We start from the raw sequence: 26,316 nt of genomic DNA, 5'->3' as shown, positions 1-26,316 counted from the left end.
ATGGGAAATCTTTCCATCTTTTCATATCTTCTAATTCTTTCTTCAGAGACTTGAAATTTTTTTCATACAAGTCTTTGACTTGCTTGGTTACGGTTACACCAAGGTACTTTATGTCATTTGTGGCTATTGTAAGGGTGTTGTTTCACTAATTTCTTTCTCAGCCCTTTTATCTTTTGTATACAGGAGTGCTACTGATTTTTTTTTTTGAGTTAATTTTGTATCTGGCCACTTTGCTGAAGGTGTTTATCAGCTGTAGGAGTTCCCTGGTAGTGTTTTGGGGGTCACTCATGTATACTATCATATCATCTGCAAATAGTGAAAATTTGACTTCTTCCTTTCCTATCTGTATCCCCTTGATCTCCTTCAACTGTCTTATTGCTCAAGCAAGGACTTCCAGAACTATGTTGAAGAGATATGGAGAGAGTGGGCAGCTTTGTCTTGTTCCTGATTTCAGTGGGATTGCTTTAAGTTTCTCTCTGTTCAGTTTGATGTTGGCTATAAGCTTGCTGTAAATTGCCTTTACTATGTTTAGATATGTGCCTTGTATCCTTGATCTCTCTAATACTTTAAACATGAATGGATTTTCGATTTTGTCAAATGTTTTTTCAGCATCTAGGGAGATTATCATGTGGTTTTTTTCTTTCAGTTTGTTAATATGGTGGATCACATTGATGGATTTCCGTATAATTAAACCACCCCTGCATACCTGGCATGAAGCCTACTTGGTCATAGTGGATAATATCTTTGATGTGTTCTTGTATTCGGTTTGCAAGTATTTTGTTAAGTATTTTTGCATCAATGTTCATAAGGGAGATTGGCCTGAAATTCTCTTTCTTTGTTGAGTCTTTGTGATGTTTAGGTACCAAGGTGACTGTGGCTTCATAGAATGAGTTTGGTAATATTCCTTCTGTTTCTATTTTGTGGCATAGTTTGAAGAGAATTGGAGTTAGCTCTTCTTTGAAGGTCTGGTAGAATTCTGTGCTGAAGCCATCTGGTCCTGGGCTTTTTTTGGATGGGAGACTTTTGATGACTGCTTCTATTTCTTTGGGGGACATAGGACTATTTAATTGATTTACCTGGTCCTGATTCAGCTTTGGTAAGTCAAATCGATCAAGAAAATTGTCCATTTCATTTAGATTTTCAAATTTTGTAGCATATAGACTTTTGAAGTAAGCCATAATGATTGTTTGGATTTCCTCAGTGTCTGTAGTTATGTCCCCCTTTTCATTTCTGATTTTGTTGATTTGGGTGGTGTCTCTCTGCCTTTTAGTTAGCTTGGTTAAGGGTTTGTCGATCTTGTTGATTTTCTCAAAGAATCAGCTTTTGATTTCATTGATTCTTTGAATTGTTTTATTTGTTGCTAAGTGATTGATTTCATTCCTGAGTTTGATTATTTCCAGCTGTCTACTTCTTTTTGGTGTATCTGCTTCTTCTTTTTCTAGGGTTTTTAGGTGAGCCATTAAGTTGTTTGAATGAGCTGTCTCGAATTTTTTCTTGAAGGAACTTAGTGCTATGAACTTTCCTCTTAGCACTGCTTTCATTGTGTCCCACAAGTTTAGGTATGTTGTGTCTTCATTTTCATTGAGTTCTAGGAAGACTTTAATTTTTTTCTTTATTTCTTCCTTGACCCAGCTGTCATTTAGTAACAAGTTGTTCAGTTTCCATGTGTGTGTAGGCTTTTTGCTGTTTCTGTTGTTGAAGTCCAGCTTTATTCTATGGTGATCAGACAAGATACAAGGGATTATTTCAATCTTCTTGTGTCTGTTGAGGCTTGCTTTGTGACCAACTATATGGTCTGTTTTGGAGAAGGTTCCATGAGGTGCTGAGAAGAAGGTAAATTCTTTTGTGTTTGGGTGTAAAGTTCTGTAAATGTCTGTGAGGTCCATTTGATTCATGACCTCTGTCAGAGATATTGTTTCTTTGTTTAATTTCTGTTTTGTTGACCTGTCCTTTGTTGAGAGTGGGATGTTGAAGTCTCCCACTATTAATGTGTGGGGATCTATATGTGGTTTAAATTTTATCAATGTTTCTTTTACAAATGTGGGTGCTCTTGTATTTGGGGCACAGATGTTCAGGATTGTGATATCTTCTTGGTGGAATTTTCCCTTGATGAGTATGAAGTGTCCTTTCCCATTTCTTTTTATTAATTCTGGTTGAAAGTCAATTTTATCAGATATTAGAATGGCTACTCCTGCTTGTTTCTTTCGTCCATTTGCTTGGAAAGTCATCTTCCAACCTTTTACCCTCAGGTAATGTCTATCTTTGTGCCTTAGGTGTGTTTATTGTATGCAACAGATTGCTGGGTTTTGTTTACATATCCATTCTGTTAATCTGTGTCTTTTTACTGGAGAGTTGAGTCCATTGATGTTGAGAGAGATTAATAACCAGTGGCTGTTAGATCCTTTGATTTTGATGTTGGCTGTGGTCATAAGGTTGTGTGCTTGGTTGCTTTTTGTTTTACTGTAGTAAGGTGAATTATTTCCTGTGTTTTCTTGACAGAAGCTAATTTTCTTGGGTTGTATTTTCCCTTCCAGTGTCTTCTGTAATGCAGGATTTGTGTGTAGGCATTGTTGAATTTTGTTTTTGTCATTGAATATCTTGTTTTCTCCGTCTATGAGGACTGAGAGTTTTGCAGGGTATAGTAGTCTGGGCTGACATCTGTGATCTCTTAGGGTCTGCATGATATCTGTCCAGGCCCTTCTCGCTTTCATAGTTTCTGTTGAAAAGTCAGGTGTGATTCTAATGGGTTTGCCATTATATGTTAATTGGCCTTTTTCACTTGCAGCATTTAGTATTTTTTCTTTGTTCTGTATACTTACTGTTTTGATTATTATGTGGCGGAAGGATTTTCTTTTCTGGTCAAATTTGTTGTGTGTTCTGTAGGCCTCATGTATTCTTATTGGCTTCTCCTTTAAATTGGGGAAATTTTCTTCAATGATTTTGTTGAAAATATTTTCTGGGCCTTGGAGAAGGGAGTCTTCTTTTTCCTCAATACCTATTATTCTTAAGTTTTGTCTTTTCATATTGTCTTGGATTTCTTGGAAGGTCAGTGTCAGGAATTTTTTGGATTTAACATTTTCTTTGACAGATACATCGATTTCTTCCACTGTATCTTCTACACCTGAGATTCTTCCATCTCTTGTAGTCTGTTGGTTATGCTTACCTCTGCAGTTCCTGTTTTCTTCCCTAATTCTTCCTCTCCATTATTTCCTCCATTTGTGTTTTCTTTAATTTTTCCAGTTCTATCTTCAGGTCTTGAGTTGTTTTGTTTACTTCCTTCACCTGTCTGATTGTATTTTCCTCTTTTTCTTTTAGTTCCTTCAACTCTGTTTCTTTTATTTCTTTCAGTGATTTAATTATTTCTTCTCTGAAGGCTGCAAACTCTTTGGCTGCATCTTCCCGTATTTCTTCACGGATGGCCATAATCTGCTTGTCTTTAACTTCCTCCATTTCTTTTCGGATAGCCATGATCTGTTTGGTTTTATCTTCCTCTAATTCTTTATGTATTTTATTTGTTTCCTCTATAATCCTCTTCATCAGCATAGATGTAAGGTCATCTTCTTGATTTTCTATTATGCTGGGTTGTCCAGGGCTGTTCGCCCCTGGATGGCTGGGTTCTGGAGATGCCATATTGCTCTGTCTTTTGTTGGTTGAGCTTTGACGCTGACCTCTAACCATTGGGCTGTTTTAGGTGTTGGCTGTTAGTTTCTGTGCTTCCTGGAGTCCTGAGGTAGGGAGAATCCCCTTGGCTGGAAGATGATTTTTCCTGAAGGAGTCCTCCTCTGCTTTTTGGTTATGGTCACTGTATGGCCAGTGTTTTTCAGGAATTGCCACTGCTCACCTCAGGTGTGTAGCCCTGAGTAGTAGCAGGAGGAATCTCCTCTTACCCATAGAAGTTCTCAAGACAGCTGCCTTACAGCTTGGTTTTTCGTTACAAATTTAGTGAGCTGCTGCTGGTGTTACAGTTTTCCAGGTACAGTCCTCTTGAAGAACCTGCTGATTCCCTAGCTGTGGGGTTTTCTCCCAACAGGGAAACTCATTCTGTTATCTTGGAGCACACAGTTCTGTCCGGGAAAGTAAGAGGAGCACCCAGCAAGTCTCTTGGCCAGAGGCTGAGTGCTCCGCTCTGGGCCTGGAGAATGTGCACCTAGGTTGAGTTGGCACCTGGGGGCGCCGCTCTGGTCTGGAGGCTGGGTGCCTCACTTTGGGCCAGAAGCTGTGTGTCCCTGTCTGGGATGGCGGCTGCAGGCACTGCTCTGGTCCGGACGCTGTGGGTACAGCCCTCTTGAAGGACCAGGGATTCCAACAGTTTTGTCAGTCTAGCTAGGGATAACTGGTTGATTCTTGGCACAGTATCTGAGGGCTGCTGTAATGGCTCTCTGGCTTTTGTAGGTCTGAGGATGCAGCTGTGTGCCCCAGTGCCTTAGGTGTACTCAATAATGGCGGCTGAGCACAGCGCTTCTGCCTGCATTAGAAAGCTAGAGCCTAGAGTGCGTGAATCCAGAAAGTCTTTTGGTGCTGGGTGTCTTGGGCGTTAGACCTGATGATCCCCTCCGCTGGGGGTTTCCTCATGCCAGAGACACCCAGTCTTTGCTTTGGGGACCACTGTTCTGTCTGGGGTGGCAAGTAGAACCCACAGGAACAGATGCCCACCCATGGCACCGCCTTTCTGGCCTTTTGGAACCTGGGTGTCTGCCTAAACTGGATAATTTTCCTGAGACCTTTTTGGGGTGGAGGTGTCAGCTGAGTGCTGTGAGATCAGACCAGCCGTTTCCCTCCCTGTGGGTTTGCACCTGACAGTGAAACTTAGTCTGTGGTGCTTGGTGCCCTGGCGCCCACAGTTCTATCTGAGGGGGCGAATCAGGAGCGCAGGCAGGGCTCTGTGCAGGTGCCTGGGTCCACCGGCTCTGGCTCTGGGCTGGCTCCTGGGAACCCTTTGAACCTGAGTCTTTTCCATGGGATGTCTGGGTGACCTAAGGTCAGTCCCAATCATTTCCTGCTCCGTGGGGTTATCTCTCGACTGGAAAATCCAGTCTGTGATGTTCTGGGCCCACAGTTCAGTCTGAGACAGTGATCAGATCATGCTGGCGTGTAGCTCTTGGCTGGTGACCAATCACCTGGCAGAACCAGGATCTCTTCCGTGGTTTAGCAGGGTGAGTTAAAGCTGATTGAATCCCCCACCGTGGGGTATCCTCTCACCTGTGAAACACAATCACTTGTGTTTTATGGCCGAGAGTTCTGATTGCTGGTCCCTGTGCTGATCCTGCTGTGCTGCTGCTCATAATGAGAGTCCTTGCGGTGCCGCCATCTTGCCCCGCCCTCCCTTCTTAGATGTTTATTAGCAATTGTTTTGATTTTTCTCATAGGTCTATTCTTACTCTGGAATAAGATCTTGAATTTTCTCACATTTTGAAGGGACTCTTCATTCTCTGTTTCTTGTAAGAATGAAAGATACAGTGGGTTGTCTAAAAGTACAAAAAAAGCACACCTTTTATTTTATTTTTTTTAATCTATTTTCCCCTTTTCTTAAAAACAGATTCTTTTCTCATACAATATATTCTGATTATAATTTTCCCTCCCTCTACTCCTCACAGTACCTTTCCCCCTGCCCTCCCATTTGGATCACCCTTCCATTAAGTGTCAGGCAGAAGAAATAGCACAGCAGGTGAAAGTACCTACCTCCAAAAGTAGAACTTTGAGAATGAGACTCATGATGGAAAGAGAAAACCAACTATTTCCTGCAAGTTGTCCTCTGACATCTACATGAGCATAATAGCATGCATATACATATAAAATAATAATAAATACTAGAAGTATAAATCTCACTAAATGTTAAATAATGAAGAAAATAAGTGTTGCATGGGTGTGTCTTTTTATATTCTCAGGAAGCATGATGATTTGTCCCTAGTCTTATTCTGAAGCTATCCATAAAACTAGTCCCAGTTACTCTTATTATTTTTATTTTTTATTTTTTAATATTAATCACAGGGTATTTACTTTCTATCCCTCATTCTCTCCCCATCCAACCCTCCCTCCCTCATCTACTCCTTGTCCCTTTCCAAGTCCACTGCTAGGGAAGGTCCTCCTCCCCCTTCCATCTGACCCTAGCTTATCAGGTATCTGCAGTACTGGTTGCAATGTCCTCCTTTGTGGCCTAGCAAGGCTGTTCCTCCCTCCCGGATGGGGGTAGTTAAAGGAGCCAGTCATTGAGTTCATGTCAGAACTCATGTCCCCTTACTAGGACAACCCACTTGGATACTGAGCTACCATGGGCTACATCCGAGCAGGGGTTCTAGGTTATATCCATACATGGTCCTTGGTTGGAGAAACAGTCTCATAGAGGACCCCCATACCCTGATATATTCTGTCCTTGTGGAGCTCCTATCCTCTCCTGGTCATACTAACTCCTCCTTTTTTCATATGATTCCCTACACTCTACTGAAGGTTTGGTTATGAGTCTCAGCATCAGCTTTGATACACTGCTAGGTAGAGTCTTTCAGAGGCCCTCTATGGTAGGCTCCTGTCCTGTTTCTCCTACTTCCCATGTCAATCCCATTTGTCTTTGTAAGTGAAGATTGATCATCTGACACCGGGGTCCTATTACTTGTTTTTGTTCTTGAGTTGCTCATATTTTAGTATATTTATCCTATCTTATAGGACTATATAAGTAAGTAGATACCATGTGTGTCTTTCTGCTTCTGGGATACCTCACTCAGGATGATCTTTTCTAGATCCCACCATTTGCTTGCAAATTTCATGATTTCCTTGTTTTTAATTGCTGAGTAGTATTCCATTGTTTTAAAGTACCACAATTTATGTATCCATTTCTCCATTAAGGCATGTCTGGGTAGTTTCCAGGTTCTGGCTATTACGAATAAAGTTGCTACCTTTTATTTTTGCATAAAATGGAATATACTTTTGAGTTGTTAAAAAAGTACATGAAGAAACTGAAAAGAAAGTTGAGACCAATTTAAATTATCTTGAGTTTGGTTCAAGCTGCATTAAGATAAAAAGGTTTCAAAAGAATCTTATGCATATGCTGTTTGAAGTCCTGACCACAGTTTTTAATGGCATCCTTGCTACCATTTAACAATCCCATAGTTTACAGTCAAGGTTACTAGTACTGCAGTGAGCACAGCTATGCCTCACACTGTGCCACTGAATCCTTTGTTCCAACTTCAAGGAAGATGTTTTTAATGAGATGGTCTTTCAATGTATTGGAAAATATACTTTAGTAACAAGATAGGCTAAATAATATCATGGATTTTTTAATGTAATCAGTTTATAAAATCATGTGTTGTCATTACATTTCTTAATTTCTTCATCATATTAAATTTGAGTCTCATTACATTTACTAACTTACAGTTTTGGAAGAATACTGTCATATTTATGTATTCAGAAGAATAATTAGTAATAAAATATAACATTTATGATTGCTTCTTAATTCCATGTTTTACTAACAATGGTTTATTTCCATGGATCTTTAATAATATCATTTTTCCTTTGAATATGTATTCTTTCAATACAGAAGTGACTATATCAAACAAGTCATTATTGTATGTAGTATAACACATTTTTAGTTACGTTAGTATACAAAGGATAAATTGGAAGACAAACCTACTGAATTCTTTTATATTCTCATGCTAATCATGAAACACACACTAATAAGCAAGTAGATAAGATAGTCTCCTTCAATATCAAGGTGAAATATTTCTGTTAAGTTCGTGTCAAGAGTTCCATGTATTCCTTATAAGTTTAAATCCCGAAAATAATCGCAAAACTTTCCTCAGAATCACTTGAGTGTAAACACCAGATGATCCATTGGACCATGAGCTGGTGTCTCCTTTGTATCAATATTACCATGTCAAAATAGAAAAGACTTGAAGAGATTATGAATATCTTAGAAATACTTTACATCTGGTAGTTCATTATTCTGATGTATCTTTATCAGGGAAGTAAAGAGTAGTTCCTTTATAGATTTATTATTAGGAAACTTTTGCCAATATGTAAATGTCAAAAAATGACTGTTCTGCCCACTCATATAAGCAGACTCATAAAATAATATATTCTCATTACAATCTGGTGTGAAACTTTTTTATTGCAAATTAATGGCTGCAACTTCCACTACTATAAAAATTAAGCAAGCAAACCATACTTTATTTGCTGTCATTTAAAAAATGCAAAGCACACTTTTTTTTAAAAGTAGAAAATTCGCAAATCATGTCAGTGTTTATACCCTTCAAGTTTGAGATGAGTGGCTTCTCAGGGGAAAGGCTCTACAGAGGATTGATTTACTTTTGGTACACATAATGTGCAGATGGTCAATTATCCAGTTATGAATCAAGACTACTTCCCTTGAAGTAGAGAGAAAATGCGATAGTTTATCTACGTGTTTCATCGCTGTTTCCAATGCTAATATTTTAGGGATGCTTTAGGGAGTGAAATAGTCTTAGACTGAACAAATGATGAATACAGAAATTTTAGTATTGTATAAAGTAGAAAATAGCACTCACATAGCCTGTCTTTTCCCTAAAAGAGAAATAAGAAAACATCTGTCAATATCACAATAGTTTCACTGCTATTACTCAACCTAACTTTCACATAAAGTGGCAAATTTATAATTTATTCAGAGAGATAAAAATTCTGTACCAAAAGAGGTGTTCCTTTAGGATAAAGGATCATATTTTTAATAACCTTTTAAAGAAGATATTGTTAATGAAAACACAGGACTTGGCCTGACTTGAAGTGATTATACTAGCACACTTTAACACCCTGTTTATCTGTTAAAATATACATGAAAAAAATCTCCTAATTTGGTAGATAATATTTAAACTACAGGACATACCACATGTCAAATAGCATTACAGTTAAAGATACATGCTACTATACCAATACAAACCATGACAATTCCTGGTCTTTTTAGTGACACAGACAAAAGCCTGTTTGATTCATGAGAGTTGTTGTAATTTATATATTCTTAGTTTTCCCAGAAATAAGATCATTTTACCAATACAAATCTTAAGTTTGTGTCTAAATACAAAAAAAATCAAAAATTATCTTATATAATTTTTTATTTATTATAATTTATTCACTTTGTATCCCAGCTGTAGCACCCTCCCTCATCTCTTCCCAGTCCCTCTCTCCCTCCATCTTTTCCTCCTATGCCCCTACTCTAGACCACTGATAGGGGAGCTCCTTCTCCCCTTCTGTCTTACCCTAGCCTATCAGGTCTCATCAAGACTGGCTACATTGTCTTTTTCTGTGGCCTGGCAAGGCTGTTCCCCCCTCAGGGTGAGGTGAGCAAAGAGCCAGTCACTGAGTTCATGTCAGGAACAGCCCCTGCTCCCCTTACTAGGGAACCCACTTGGAGACTGAGTCTATGGGCTACATCTGAGCAGGGGTTTTAGGTCCTCTCCATGGATGGTCTTTGGTTGGAATACCTGTCTCTGCAAAGACCCCTGGACCCAGATTTTTTGGTTCTGTTGGTATCCTTGTGGAGCATCTGTCCCCTCTTGGTTTTTTTTCTAAGTCTATTTCAAATACTTATAAATGAATAAGTTAAAAAGAAAGAGCCTCAATAACTTTTATTATTTTTAATTGTTTTATGTTTGTGTCCATTGCCTGCATGTATGTCTGTGTACCATGTGCATGCAATGCCTGTAGAAGAGGGCAACAGATGTTCTGGATTTGAGTGTTTATGACCTGCTCTGAGGGTGCTGGGGAATCAAACCTGTTAACTTCTGGGCCATCTTTCCAGTTTCTTCAACCATATATATCTGACTTTTCTTGTATATATGTTTTTCTCCCATGAAAATATCAACATGAAGCTTTGTATTCTGTTGCTTTGTCTTCTGTTATGTTCATCCTTTTATATTTTTGATGTTTTGTTATTATATTTTTTTCATAATTTTTTCAGAACTTCATACAAGAGTAAAGTCTGTTACCAACCCCCCCCCAACTCCTTCAGGTTCTTTTCCCTCCCAAATCCATGGTCTCTTCTTTATTATTGTCACAGGTGTGTGTGTTCACATTATTTATATAAAACTTAATGAGTCAATTTAGTATTACACGTATGTACATGTGTCCTAGGCTGATCACTCGGGATTGCACAACCTGTGTAAGAGATCATGCCTGGAATCAATGAGAGAGAGCACAAACCATGTTATATATCTTCATTTTTAATAATAGATTTTAATAATGGTATAAGCAACACATTGCTGAATATGGCTGGATTGAAGAGAGTGGTGTTTACAATAGTGGTTTTATAGAATACAGAGAAAAATGAAAGGTTAGCTATATTCACAAGGACAAGAAAATGATGATCCAATTTAACATTCTGATCATTTCAGAAAAGTAACTGTAAATTTAGTGGGCTCAAGTAAAATTGAAAACATGTTTGTATTACTGGGTAATGGTTGGCTATCAGTCAAGATGGCAGTCTTCATAAGAGAGGATATCAGATGTTCCAGGACAGCAAGTGCATAGCTTCCTCAAACAGCAGCCACACGAACATTCTTTTATTTGATTACTTGAACATTTTTCCATTATCATGAGGAAGAGTGCTAACACGGTTTTCATTTTTATTGCACCACTTTTATTTTTTGCTGGTATTAAAATTATCTAAATTAAATTGTGAAAAAATACAAAAATAAATACCACATTAAGCCAATTCCAGTCTGATGTGCCAGCTGTCACATGAGTAATTTTGTCAGATTAATGGATTCTAGATGGTAGGACCTGATATATTCTATTTAAGACTGGTGCCTTGGTCATGTGATTGTTGCTTATGCAGTGGCTGTGCAATGGAATGAAAAGATCCATGCATAGAGTGAATGGCAAAGAAAGAACATGAGGGATGAAGAAGGATGAATGGACAGAGAAATTAAGGGGGAGTTAGTTCATCTAGATGCAGAAGTCACCCATTCCTCTCCACTGCTGAACCCTAGCTATTAACACACAGAGATCCTGTCTTTCATTTAATCAGCACATGAATTACCATAAAATCTCAAGTACCCCAAGGTCCACAAAGCCTAAAGGAAAGTGTCAGATTCCCCAAGAGCTCATTACTGGTGGTTATGAGCTGTCTTATGTTGGCACTATGAACTGAATTTAAGTCTTCTAAAGAGCAGGATGTGCTCTTAACTTCTCAGCCAATTCTCTGTTCTTTGAGAGATGATATTACTATTGGGAAATTGTATACTTGCTACACACCAACATAATATAAGCGATGAAAGAGAGACTCTCAGGTGTAGAAGACACAACTGAAAAAAAATGAATACATTAGTCAAAGAAAAATTTAAATCTAATAGTTCCTGACACAAAACATCCAAGCAATCTGAGACAATATGAAAAGACCAATCTTAAGGATAATAGGAATAGAAGAAGGAGAAGACTCCATGCTCCAAAACCCAGGAAATATTTTCAACAAAATTATAGAAGAAAACTTCTCCAACCTAAAGAAGGAGAAGCCTATAAACATTCAAGAAGCTTACAAAACATCAAATAAATTGGACCAGAAAAGAAAATCATCCCATCACATAATAATCAAAACACTAAATGTACAGAACAAAGAAAGAATATTAACAGCTACAAGGGAAAAAGGCCAAGTCACATATAAAGGCAAACCTATCAGAATTACACCTGATTTCTCATCAGAAACTCTAAAAGCCAGAAAGGATATGGATATCTTACAGACACTAAAAGACCACAGATGTCAAGCCCAATTTACTACACCCAGCAACATTTTCAATCACCATTGATGGAGAAAACAAAATATTCCACAGCAAAAATAAATTTAAATTTTATATAAAAAAATATAGCCCTTCAGAAGATACTAGAGGAAAAATTCCAAACCAAGGAGGCTAATCATACATAGGAAAACACAGGAAATAAATGACTCCACAACAGCAAAACAAAACTCTACCAACACACACACTCTACCAACACTAACATCAAAATAACAAGAATTGACAAGCACTGGTCATTAATATCTCTCAACATCAGTGACCTCAACTCCCAATAAAAAGACACAGTGTAACAATCAATGGGTACATAGACAGGACCCAACATTCTAGTGCATACAAGAAACATGCCTTAGCAACAATGATAGATATTACCTCAGAATAAAAGGCTGTAAAAAAGGTTTTCCAAGCAAATGGACACAAGAGGCAAGCTGGAGTAGCTATTCTCATATTTAATAAGATAAATTATCAACCAAAATTAATCAAAAGAGATGGGGAAGGGAACTTCATACTTATTAAATCAAAAATTGACCAAGATGGCATCCCAGTTTTAAATATATATGCCTCAATTACAAGGGCACCCACATTCATAAAGAAACATTACTAAAGCTTAAATCACACATTGTATCCCAAACACTAATAGCTAGAGAATTCAACACCTCTCTCACGAAAGGACAGATCATTGAGACAGAAACGAAACAGAGAAATAATGAAACTAACTGACATTATGAATCAATTGGACCTAACATATATGTACAGAACAGTCCATCCAAACACAAAAGAATATACCTGCATTTCAGCACCTCATGGAATGCTCTCCGAAATTGACCATACACTCACACACAAAGCAAACCTTAACACATGTAAGAAAATTGAAATAACACTTTGTATTCTATCAGACCACCATGGAATAAAGCTAAACTTCAAAAATAAAAAAAATATATAATATTCAAAAATACATTTGTTGAAGAAATAAATATTTTGTAATCCCTACTTACAAGCAAAAACAAACAAGCAAACAAAAACAAAGCAGAAACAACGGAATCCCTACAAACTCATGGAACTGAAAAACTCTCTACTTATTGATCACTAGGTCAGAGAGTAAACAAATAAAGAAATTAAAGAATTTCTAGAGTTCAATGAAAAAGAAGGTACAACATACTCAAACTTAGGGGACACAATGAAAGCTAAGAGGAAAGTTTGTAATAATAAGTACCCTCATAAAGAAATTGGACACAGGGCTGGAGAGATGGCTCAGCAGTTAAAAGCACTGCTCTGCTGTTCCAGAGGTTCTGAACTAAATTCCTAGGAACCACATGGTGGCTCACAGCCATATATAATGTGTTCTGATCTCTTCTTCTGGGGGACAGGTGTACATGCAGATAGCGCACTGGTACATAAAATAAATAAAGAAATAAAGAAATAAATAAACAAAAGAAAGGGGAGACAGCTCATACTGTCAACTTAACAGCTCACCTGGAAGCTCTAGAAAAAAAGGAAGTAAACACATGCAAGTTGGCAAGGAATGATCAAACTCAGGGCTGAAACCAATAACTTAGAAACAAAGAAAGCAATACAAAGGATCAACAACACCAAGAGTTCTTTGAGAAAAACAACAAGATAAATAAACCCTTACACAAACAAACTAAAAACACAGCGGGAGTATCCAAATCAATAAAATCAGAAATGAAAAGAGGGATATAATAACAGACATCGAGGAAATCCAAAGAATCATTAGATATTACTTCAAAGTCTTGTATACCACAAAATTGAAAAATCTATATGAAATGGAAGATTTTCTCAGTAGATACTACTTACCAACGTTAAAGAATTTCAGGTAAGCAATTTAAATAGACCTATAACCCCTAAGGGAGCCCTATAGAAGCAGTTATCAAAAGACTCCCAACCAAAACCAACCCTGGGCCAGATGGTTTTAACACAGAATTTTACCAGATTTTCAAAGAAGAACTAATATTAATAATCCTCAAACTATCCCACAAAATAGAAGGAACATTGCCAAACTCATTCTATGAGACCACAGTCACCCTGATACGTAAACCACACAAAGACCCAACAAAGAAAGAATTTCAGACCAACCTCCCTTAAGAATACTGGTGCAAAACTACTCAATGAAATACTTGCAATCCAAATCACTACCACCAAAAACTATCATCCACCATGATCAAGTAGGCTTCATCCCAGGAATGCAGAAATGTTTCAACATATAAAATACTTCAATGTAATCCACCATATAAACAAACAAACAAAAACACATGATCATCTCATTAGATACTGAGAAGGCCTTTAACAAAATCCAACACCACTTCTTATTTAAAGCCTTGGAAAGGTCAGGGATACAAGGCACATACCTAAGTGCAATAAAGGCAATATACAGAAAACCAATAGCCAACACCAAGTTAAATGGAGAGAAACTTAAAGCAGTCCCACATAGATCAGGAACACTCCTGCCATATGACTTCAATATAGTACTTTAAGTTCTAGCTATAGCAATAAGACAAGTAAAGGCGATCAAGAGGATGCAAATTGGACAGGAAGAAGTCTAAATGTTGCCACTTGCAGATGATGTGATAGTATACATAAGTGACCCTAAATATTCTACCAGAGAACTTCTAGGGCTGATAAACACCTTCAGCAAAGTGTCTGAATGGAAAATTAACTCTAAAAAAGTCAATAGCCCTCCTTTATACAAGCTACAAAAGAGCTGTGAAAGTAATTAGGGAAACAGTTCTTTTCACAATAGCCACCAATAGTATAAAATATCTTGGTGTAATGCTAATCAAGCAAGTGAAAGACCTGTATGACAAGAACTCCAGAAATAAACCCACACACCTATGAATACATAAATGCAAATAAAAATGAGTCTAAGATTCCACACCAGTCAGAATGGCTAAGATCTAAAACTCAAGTGACAGGACATGCTGGCAAGGATGTGTAGAAAGGGGAACACTACTCCATTGCTGGTGGTGCAAGGTGCAAGCCTGTACAACCTCTCGAAATCAATCTGGCAATTTCTCAGAAAATTTGGAGTAGTTCTATCTTAAGACCCAGCTGTACTACTCCTGGGGATACACCCCCCAAAAAATGTTTCACCATACAACAATGACAGTTGTTCAACTATATTCAAAGTGTCTTTATCCATAATAGCCAGAAACTGGACATAACCTAGATGCCACTGAACCAAAAAATAGATACATAACTTGTGCTACATTTACACAATGGAATACTACTCAGCTGTTAAAAATGATGAAATCATGAAATTTGCAGGTCAATGGATGAAACTAGAAAAGATCACCATAAGTGAGGTAACCAGGCAGAGAAAGACACACATGGCATGTACTCACCTATAAGCAAATATTAGACCTATAGTATTGGATAATCATACTATAATCCACAGACGACTTAAAGAAGCTAAGTAACAAGGAAGGCTTTAGGGAGGGTACCAGAATGTCACTCAGAAAAGGAACTAGAGTAGACATAAGAAGTGGATGAAGAGCAGAAACTGGGCAAAGGAGAGAATGGTGAGGGAAAGGAGGGTGTAGATCAGATGTGGGGAGAACAGGGGTGGGAGTTGAGAGGGCTGGGAGAGAGAAGAGAACCTGAGGAGGGTCATCTCTTTGTCAAGTTGGAGGCCTGCTACAGGATAGGCTCCTGGAAGGATATGGGTGTGACTAGTTTATACTCCTAGCAGGGGGTAAGTGACATGGAAACTGAAGTGACTACCTCCTAGCCAGGCACTACTAGTGGAAGGGCAGGAACAACAACCCACCCATAAAACCTTTGATCCAAAATTAACCTGCCTACAAGAAGTGAGACATAAAGAGGGACTGTCCAACCAATAATTGACCCAACCTGAGACCCACCTCACAATAAAGAGCCAGCCCCTGACACTATTAATGATGCTCTGCTATGCTTGCAGATAGGAGCCTAACAAGACTGTCATCTGAGAGGCTTCCACCCAGCAGCTGACAGGACACATGCTGGGACTTACAGCCCAGCATGGGGTAGAGCTCAGGTGTCTTGTGGAAGTGGTGGTGGGGTACAAAGATGGAAGGACCTGGAGGCGACAGGATCCCCACAAGCCATCCAACACAGACAACTAACCCAGACCCATGCGAGATTACAGAGACTGAGATATCAACTAAGGAGCATGCCAGGGTCTGGACCTAGGCCCCCTGCATGTATGTGGCCAATGGGTGGCTTGGTCTTCACATGGTTCGACGGGCAAGTGGTGAGGTGGAGGTGGGGGAGCTCTTTTAAACATGGACTCTATAGCCTGCTTTTGGATCACTTCCTGCTAACAGGCCTGCTTTGCCTGGCCTCAGTGGCTGAGGATATGCTTAGTCCTGATATGACTTGATATGCTGGGGAGGGTTGATAAAGGGGAGCTGAGAAGGACTCCTCTATTTTAGGGGAAAAGGGAGAGGGGAAGGAGGAAGTGGGGGTGAGTGGGAGGAAAAGAGGGAGGAGACTGCCCTTGGGATGTAAAGTAAAAAAAAAAAAAAAAAGAAAGAAAGAAAAGAAAAAAAACTCAAATAAAAAAATAGAAAATAAAATAAAATATAGTGCAGTAAAATGGTGGCATGTTTAGTCGTAGTCAAAATTACCTAATATATAAGAAAATTAAATTATGCTAGCTCTCCTGTGATCCAGGTTTTTTAAATATAGCTTGTTAGTATAATTTAATCTCAGTGTCCTACAAAGTCCTGCTTTTAGTATCTGTTCCCAGAAGTGAACTGTTTGTCACATTTCCATTACTGTGAAAGTGAAAAATTAATGAAGCAATTACTTACTAAATTTCAAAACTAATGCAAATCTATTAGTCCTGCAGCACCAAAATCATTAAATATTTAGGAATGCTCAATTTGGGTTTAAAATTCACCCTTATTATTTAATTTTAAATCTATTGTTTTATATGCCTAATAGAGCATCTCTGAGCAAATTAAAAGGTTAGTATTGATGTTTTATTAGCTGATAAATTATTTAATTATAATTTATTTATTGAAATGCTTTCATGGAGAAATGATTATTTTAGAACAGGATTAATTGGTGAGTTAATGGTAACAAATTGGCTTTGGAAATATATTTATTGTGTGTGCCGGGGAGGTGATGACTTGCTTCATCAAAATGTGAGCTTAGACATAAAAACTGTTCTTCTTTTGTGTTCCTGTTCCATTTGTAAGCACTCAAAAACCCAGAAAGACAGAATATTTTGTTGATTCTTTTATTATTCTCCGACTCTGGCTTTCCTGACAATGTGCTAGGCACCATGTGCCATATTTTAACAGGGAAATGGAAGTTGTTTTATGTAGTAATTACATTAACTGGAAATGAAAACAAACCAAAATTGTGAAGGGATAGAGGTGGAATATTCATCAGTGCAAACCTACTATAGGAAAGTGACTTTGCAGAGAGTGAGCGCCTTAGACATGTGTGGTGATCCCATGTGGGTGAATTAATGGCTCAAGTCAACACACCGTAAAGGTAGTTCACAGAATACACAGAATATACTGTCGTCAGTAGATGATTTGTGAATACTGGAAACCCAAGGCTTAAAATTATTTTGTATGGCATAGGCATGGCATCCTGTGTGATCATGAGAAGTTTTGTTTTGCTATTTGGAATATACAAATTCCTGACATCTATGACAACACGGATATCACAGACTTCATATGAAAACAGTGCCAGGGGATGTAAGGCAACATTTGCCTTTTAAGTATGAGGTTTTATCTTGGAAGCCCAGAAATAACGTAAAAAGTCATTTTGATTTGCATTTCCCTGATGACTAAGGATGTTGAGTATTTCTTTAAGTGTTTTTCGGGCATTCGATATTCCTCTATTGAGAAATCTCTGTTTTGCTCCGTACCCTATTTTTTAATTGGATTACTTGATTTTTTGCTGTTTAACTTCTTGAGTTCTTTATATATGCTGGATATTAGCCCTCTGTCAGATAGAGGGTTGGTGAAGATCCTTTCCCAGTCTGTAGGCTGTCATTTTGTATTGACGACAGTGTCCTTTGCTTACAGAACCTTCTTAGTTTCATGAGGTCCCATTTATTGATTGTTGTTCTTAGAGCCTGTGCTGTTGGTGTTCTGTTCAGGAAGTTGTCTACTGTGCCAATGAGTTTCAGGCTCTTCCTCACTTTTTTTTTTTTTTTCTAACAGGGTTAGTGTGTCTGGTTTTATGTTGAGGTCTTTGATCCACTTGGACTTTAGTTTTGTGCAGGGTGATAAGTATGGATCTATTTGCATTTTTCTACATGTAGACATCCAGTTAGACCAGCACCATTTAAAGGTCTGGTAGAATTCTGCATTGAAACCATCTGGTCCTGGGCATTTTTTTTGGATAAGAGATTTTGATGACCGCTTCTATTTCCTTAGGGGATATAGGACTATTTAATTGATTAACCTGGTCTTGATTCAGTTTTGGTAAGTGGAATTGATCAAGAAAATTGAATTTGAGAAACTGCAAGAAAAAATTTCACCAGGTAACTTAAAATAATATAAAAATAGCATGCATAGAAATATTAATATGGTGTTTTAAAAATAAAGTAAAAATTTAAAGGATAACTAGAAACTAGGAGGCTAAGAGGGATCTAGGGAGTTCGGATGGAGGTAGTTATGGGTATATGTTATCAATATATACTGTACAATATATGGAAATGTCAAAATTAAAACATTACCACGTTTAAAGATACTGTTCCATGTGATATCAAAGCATCGCAAGTCACAATTGGGTGGGAATTGCATACATGGTGAGCCTTAGTCAGCTGGCTATTCCAAAACTTCCCAACTAGCCCTCCAGGTGTGATCTGTGTTTTGAGAAAAGAACTGTTAGCTCAAGGTGCAGACTGAAGCAGAAGAGAACCCAGGCCTGCTTATTAATGGTTGAACGCAACCTCCTGAAGCTTGCCTGTCAACAATATTTTCACCTAGCAGGCTATATGACTCCTAGCATCATGTCTGTGAAGCCTGCATATGCTGGCTCATGGGTATATGACATGTGCAGTTCCATAGTGTTTTTCTGAAAGATGTCATACTTGATTTATAATCTGTTGTCATGTCATAATCCTTCCTGCTTTTCCAACTATCAACCCTACATTGTTGCCTTGCTCTGGGCTCTACAAATTATATGGCTTATTATGGTCTTCGACATAAAATGGTCAGGGAGCAGTGAACTACACTAGGTCAAAACCAGCTGTCACATGTGGGCATAAAGGAGTTATGGAGACCTATGACTGTCCCTGTGCTTCGCCAACAAATCTGATTCTTAGTTCAAACCTTTATTATTGTTTCTTCAAAGCTGTGACTTCCATAACAGCCACAGCCTTAAGGTAAATATCAGTTTTGTTTTGTTTTGGTCTGGTGATTTTCTGGATAATAAATTAAAGAAGCCATTCACAAACATTATTTTTATGTATAATATGCCTCCTGGAAACTGGTTACCAGGATCATGGAAGTCCACACCCCTGCAGACAAATCAAATTAAATTCTAAGCAAGCCTCCAGGAATCGTTTTCCTAATAAAGTTTCTGAAAGTTATGATACTGCTTTCTGAAATATAACTATCGGCATTCAAGTGTGAATTTTCTCTTCTGAGTCAATAAAATAGTTTTATCAAGTATTTTGTTGTTTACTTTAACATATTTGGTTTATTGTCTCCTCCACTCTACTCTGAGTGTGGTGATCATTGTCATAATTATTTTGTCTTATCAGTTTTGTTTGATTTGCATTTTATTAAAGATAAATTTAGTTCATTACTTATCCAAATAGTTAGAAGAGGATGTATTAACTAATATCTTTTTGTTCTACCCTTTCCTATGTCTCTTTTTCCTCTTGGTTTCTCCCAAGTGCACAATTAATTGGTTTCGGCATCTTTCCTTTTCATCTCTGTCTTATAGTTTTCTTCTTACTCCTCCATATGTGTTTGAGGTACATCACTTTTACCAATCAGTATGTGTGTGCATGTATATGTAGTTTGCATAAGTGTGTGTCTAAGCCATATATAGCCCTGGATGATGCTTCTTAGGCACTTGCATTTTTTATTTACATAAAGTCTATCATTTGTGCCATGGAACTTTTGAACTGGACTAGGCTGCCTAACCCGAGTCCCAGATATTCCATTGTCTCTGCTGTTATTCAAAATGTATGTCACAATACCAGCCACTTCCATCAACACTGTAACATGAGATTTCTGGGAAAAAAACTTGGGTCCTTGAACTAGTATTTCCTGCTTGAGCCATCTTCTTAACACTGCAGTTCAGCTTTATGCATTACACTGACTCGTCATCACATGTCACTGAGATTTACCTTCATGTCTCATGTATCCCATTTCAAGTTCTTGCCCCAATCTCCTTTCTCCTGAGACAGAATTTTCCTGATTCTACTGATTATGAGGATATTATTTCTAGTGATACTATACTATTGCATTTTTTTATACAACCTCTGATCCTGTTAAAGCTAATCACTGTCTTCAGAGGATACTGATTTTCCAGTATGTCTGGGAATTCTTTAAATCCTAACTCCACTCTTACTGTAAATGTTCGCTGGAGCCCTTAGCTCACATCTGATATGTATCCCCATTCATTCTGTCTTCCTGGAGGCTTTCTGCAGCCTCTTGGACTCTGCTGACAGCTTCACTTTTCTGGGCAGATGATTTTTGTTGAGAGCTTGCTCTCAAGAAAGGGCAGAATTAAGTTGATTTTAATTTTCAATACAAGTAAAATTCATTGACTCTGGCCTTAAGTGGGGGAGTTCTCAGACAAGTTGTTTTTATCAGTGGCTTCCTGATTTTCATTAATTTTAAAAGGTCTTTTCTACTGATCTGTTTATATCTGCTTCTAACAAATGCTCTATAGCTGGAAGGCACTGGTCACAGAGATTTCCGTAAGAGTATTCTTGGCAATCTTAAGCCTATCATGTTTAACAAGGGGAATTTCATCATTGTCTAAAGCCTCCCTCTTCTGTATCCCACAACTTCCCACTGGCATAAGGAAGAGCCAGGAATCTACAATGGGTGTGTGTGCAAGGGCAGAGGCATTCTCTAAACAATATTGCACAGGTCTCCCTTCTTTATCCTGTTGAAGGTAGTAGGAGCTGCCAGTTCATTGGATATCTGAATTCTATGCTACAAGCCACATTCCTTCTCAGTCTTCTCACCATAGCTTCCCTCGCTGGGATCCACTCTGCTAGCAGCTATTTAACCATTTTTCACCTCCTACAATCCAGCCACAGACCAGTGCAGTCTTGGTTCTGGTGCACTTCTGTGTCTCCATTCCTTTCTTGTTACCTTTGAATCATATTAGTAGAATTGGTGGTAAGTTTGTGTGTACATTGTTAAGGAAGATACATAGTATTACCAGACTAAATAATTTTAGAGTGTTTCAAGTATCTTTAACAAACAAACAGAATATAATTGAAAAGTGAATAAACAAATAAATGTAAACCTACTATTCAAAATTCATCCACTTGATTGCAAAGAACTTGTCTGTGATTGTTTTCAGTGTCCATTGTCTAAGGATTGGGCTCTTTTCTCTTTTGAATCCAGATGGAAGCTTTAGACAAAACCGGCCAAACCTCACCCACCTATTAGTGCAGCCCATCTCAGCATCCCTCGCCAAAGTGCTCATCTCTTCACCAAAACTGAGAGTAGAAAATGATGCCTGTAGACCACTGGAACTCCCACACAATGGTAAGGTAGCTTGTGCTTCAACACATCTGGTGAATGCTTTAAAAACTTTGGTCATATATTTTTCTTAATATCTTAAATCAAAAGGTCTAGAATTATTCATTTCAAAACTACTGGTGGAAGAGGGAATCTGCATCATTCTGTATTTCTACAGAGATGATTTTGAAATGAAATTAGTATTAAAATCTAAAAGGTTGACCAAGCTGATTTTTTTTCAAGGAGCATAATGGGAGTTTGAACTGTTCCAAAGAAAGGAGCGTCATAAATAAAACATTTTGTTCATGCATGGAGATCTGCTTAGCATGGCTTCACGGCTTCACTTCCGGCAGCTCACAACCTGCCAAGATTCAGTGCATAGAAGCAACTATCTGGGGTGTGAAGTCTTTTAGTATAAAGCATTAATGTCTAATTCCTGCCATTGACTAAAAAAATCCTTCTGTCTATACACACCATTGCCCGGGAGATGTTTCTCCTTCTGTGGTGCTGTTTGTCAGCCCTTGTTGGACTTGGTAGGATAAAACTGAAGTAGTTAAGCTACCTGGGGTGGGATGAAAGTCCTGCACTGCATGATTTTCTTTTCTGCCTCCAGCATTAAAGTTCTGAAGGAATGATTGTTTTTACATATTGTTAAATATGTCTCTGTGTGCTGTGAACTAATGCTTCAGCACTTTGGTTTTTGTGTGTGTCCAGATCAAGGTCTCAATACTGCTGGATGTTAGAGATGTATGAATTTTTCAGTTTGTTTGTGTGTGTGTGTGTGTGTGTGTGTGTCTGTCTGTCTATCTGTGTGTCTATGTGTGTATGTGTGATCTGCATAAGCGTCCATATGTCAAAGCATATGTGTGCTGATAAGAGGACAACTGTGAGAATCGATTTATTTCTTCCTGAAAGTGCTAGGCACAAACTCAGCTCACCAGGCTTGGTGGCAGGTGAATTTTCCTGGTGTGTCTTGAATTTGTTAAATCAGTGATGAGCAGAGCCCTTTGCTTTATGCATTTCAGAAACTGTTCAACTCTTACGGAACTAACATTTCCGGTGATGGCATTGTAGTTGTAATCATTCATGTAACATCTGCACTAAATGCCCTGTGCTTGCATCTACAGAAACATGGAAAAGCCCTCCATTTGTGAGAATCAAAGTTAGATAGATGCTCCAGTGTACCACAAACTGCTGTGTGTATCAGTGAGTCCCTTCTCATCAAATTACAGTATCAATTGCCCTCTCTACAGTCAAATGTCTTGAAAACATATGACAATGTTCTCTAGCTGTACCTATAACATAAAATTACATATAAGATATATGAAAACTGGAAGCAAAGTTGAGATTGAGTATTAAAACTTTACAACTCCAGTGTCAAAGAAGCAACAAGGAAGATCAGCTAATAAATTGGGCCATTAAACTGTTTTCTCATCTATATAGGAATTATGTTATTATTGTTGTTGTTTTGAAAAAACTGTGCTTAAACTTAGAGAGAAATTTTGTTTTTATGAAGCTTTCATTTTTCAGAAAGCAGATTGCTCCATTTATGTTTTCCAGATAATAAATGAGCATCCTGAGTGTTTGTATGCTTAAAATTATTCTTAAACAAAGGATAATGTTACCTTACATTTCTGTACAGAAATACTTACGACTCGCCCAAGACAATTAACTTTTAAGTGTATTATATACTCTTAAAATTTCCACTAATGATCATATATGTGTAAAACACAACACAAAAATATCGAGAGGGTTCTTCACTTTGAACAAGAGCAGCACCTCTAGTTTAAAAATTAAAAATAATCTAAAGCCCATCACAAATTTATTTTGCCCTTTTTTTTTTGAGTCTTCCAGACATAGTATTGAAGCTCAGGCAGAAAATCTTAATTAAGGTTGAGTAGTAGGATGTAACACAAGGCAGCTCAGTATCCAAGTAGGTTCCCTAGTAAGGGGAACAGAGACTGTCTCTGACATATACTCAGTGGCTGTCTCTTTGATCTACCCTCACCCCCCGAGGGAAGAGCAGCCTTGCTAGGACACAGAGGAGGACATTGCAGCCAGTCTTGAAGAGAACTGATAAGCTAGGATCAGATGGAAGGGGAGGAGGACCTCCCCTATCAATGGACATAGATAGGAGCAGGGAGGAGATGAGGGAGGGAGGGTGGGATTGAGAGGGAATGAGGGAGGGGGCTACAGCTGGGATACAAAGTAAACGAATTGTAACTAATGGTAAAAAAAAGAAAATAAATAAATAAAACATTTAAAAAAAGAAAAATGTGTGTGCATATCAAGTAATTATTTTACTTATTTAGCTCATTATGCACAAAATTCAGAATTCTATAAAATCTAGAAAATGTAACTAATTTTCTCCATTACAAGTACTTTATCAACATCTTTCTCTTTCATAGTTTTTACCTTTGCCAATATTCTTAAACAATATATAGTAATTAGATTGAAGGGCTCTATAAACTTATAAATGGTTTCTGATTGGCTCAAGTCAGTTTCATCTAACAAAGGCCATCCAAATATAGTAAGTCAAGATTCGTTTTCTAAATTTTATTTGAGCAATGCCCCATTGTAACACTAGAAGATAATGAAAAAGCAGATAAGTGTGGACCCTCTGCTTCATCACTAGGACCATGAGAAAATGTAGTACTGGCTACTGGAGCCAAAGGTGAGTAGAGTTATCTCTGTATGGGAGACAGAGAGAGATGCAGATAGAGATGGAGATTAAGGGGAAGAGGCAGAAATAGATGGAGGGATTCTTATCCACTAAGGGAAGCAGTCTTTTCTGAAGCAAAATTCATTGACATTGCCAAAAATACAAGCCAATGTATTTCTTTTTAAATGTAACAAATTTGTGTTTATTTTTTAGTTACTTACAATCAAAAGCTATCTAAGTGGTACACACAATACAAGTTGGATAAAGGAAGGAATTGAACTGCCAGCAATCATGAAATAGGTTCAGGATAAAAAAGGAAGAGAGCAGGAAATTATATGGAGACTCCTGAGGGAAGTAAACCAGAAGAGCCAGAAGAACTGCCTTTGCCTAAATAGAGACAGATTGTTTGTGCTGCTTAAACCATTGGATGCCCTGGAATTGTTTTCTTGGTCTCTCTTTGAAAAGCCTATCAGCTAATCGAGTATGTTGTCAGACATTTCAGTTGAGGTTCAACCAGAACATAAAAATCTCAGTTTCATGTCTATAAATAAATTTCTGGTTTCACCATAAATACAATTATGGTAAAATTGAGAATTTATCTTTATAATCTTTTCATTAAATATATATGTTTTATAAAATTCTTAGCATTTTAATAAAAATTTCAAGAAACAAAAAAAAAAAATCTCAGTTTCAAAAATTAATTTGAACTTGTGTTTAGAAATTGTGACCACAGTGAAAATATTGAAGTGACAAACTATAAAATAGGTTAAGATAACTTATGTGGAAAATATACAAACATCAAGCGTACAAGAGGAATTTTGGTAAACTAGATGAATTCAATATTTGGAGGGAGAATTGTTCATACTTTAACAAATGTATCAATGAAGACAAGCTCTTGCATAAGTAAACCATGTAAACTACAAACACACCAGCTTAAATATAGAGCAAAATGGTAACATAGCTCTGATTTCCTTATTCACAATTTGGCAACTTCTCTGGTGAAAATTAATTTCATTAGAATAATTTAACCACAGTAAACTGATAATGTCATTTATGCTTTTCACAGTTTTTAAATGCATTTTAAATATCTATACTTTTTAGTTTGTTAGTGGCTACTTGAAAGAATTCACATGTATATTTTTAGCATATATTTCACACATATTTAACATATTATGTTATAAATTTTGATTATACAAAAAGTTATTCAAAATAGTTCATTGTAACTATTCAAAACATGATTATTAACAAGAAATGTTCACTTATATTTTTTCTAACATGATGCTATATATGGAACCTTTAATAGTATTAGTACTAGCCTCAAGTATAGAAGAATTTTAATCCAGCAACATGGCTGCTCTGGCAAGAAATCACATCTGAATACCTTCTAGGTCTATGTGACTTGGCTGGAATGCAGATATGCCCTTAGTACACACCTTTAATCCAAATAATGAAAGTAATATTAGTTTATAGAATAAATCAGCAATGTGTGAAAGTGATGTCTAAAAGAGGGACAGACAAAGTGATAAATAAGAGAAAGATCTGACAAAATGAGTCAGACAGAAAGTAACACCCAACTTCACAAGATCAGACAGGAAAGAGAGGCAACTCAGAGTAGGAGGAGAAAGAGAAGAAGGAAAAGAAGATAGTGTGTATGTTACTTTTACTGAGACAGTTTTAGAGAACTGGCAGAGAGAATGAGGCAGAGAGTGAAAAGAAGGGAGAAGATTAGAATATGTTTCTAGAGTTAGCTTGAGGCCAAGCAGAATAATAATATTCAGTCAGAAGCCTCAGAGAGAAGCCAGATTGAATAAGTTAGCTTGGAGAGAAATTTGGGCCAGAACAGCTGGGTTGAAACAGCCAGCGAGAGTTCAGAAAGAGTTATAAAGGGAGAGTTAATTCAGCACTAAGTCTCAGGGGCTGAATTTTATTAAACCTAGCTTAGCAGACTGAGGCTGGAAGCTGAAGCCTTCAATGTTTGCAGAAGATAAGATTGTATGGAAGCTAGAAGCTTCTAGGTCTTGGCCTAGGGATAGTTAGAACAGAAGAAAGAAATGCTCTGGAATTAGCCCAAGTCATGTCTTTGTACAGATTGGGTACGGCTCTCATATCATCCGCACATCACAGGAAATAAAAATAACATTTGTACTCAAGGTTGTTCTATGAGAGAGAAATCTAGGAGAAACTCTTAGATAGATAGATAGATAGATAGATAGATAGATAGATAGATAGATAG

General features: G+C 37.6%; 1 protein-coding gene across 1 annotated transcript in view; it reads left to right on the top strand.

Annotated features, from left to right (window-relative positions):
* Nucleotides 1–26,316, top strand: part of Naaladl2 (N-acetylated alpha-linked acidic dipeptidase like 2) — a 977,666-nt gene that overhangs the window by 578,939 nt on the left and 372,411 nt on the right. The window contains exon 6 of the mRNA XM_055626106.1: nucleotides 21,305–21,448. Within this exon, the coding sequence (XP_055482081.1) occupies nucleotides 21,305–21,448 (144 nt within the window). The remainder of the gene's footprint in view (nucleotides 1–21,304; nucleotides 21,449–26,316) is intronic.

This window comes from Psammomys obesus, unplaced genomic scaffold, assembly GCF_907164565.1.
Source record: "Psammomys obesus unplaced genomic scaffold, mPsaObe1.curated_primary_1811, whole genome shotgun sequence".
NCBI classification, from domain to species: Eukaryota; Metazoa; Chordata; class Mammalia; order Rodentia; family Muridae; genus Psammomys; species Psammomys obesus.
Note: the sequence above shows the minus strand (reverse complement) of the source record. Positions and strands in the feature narration are given on the sequence as shown.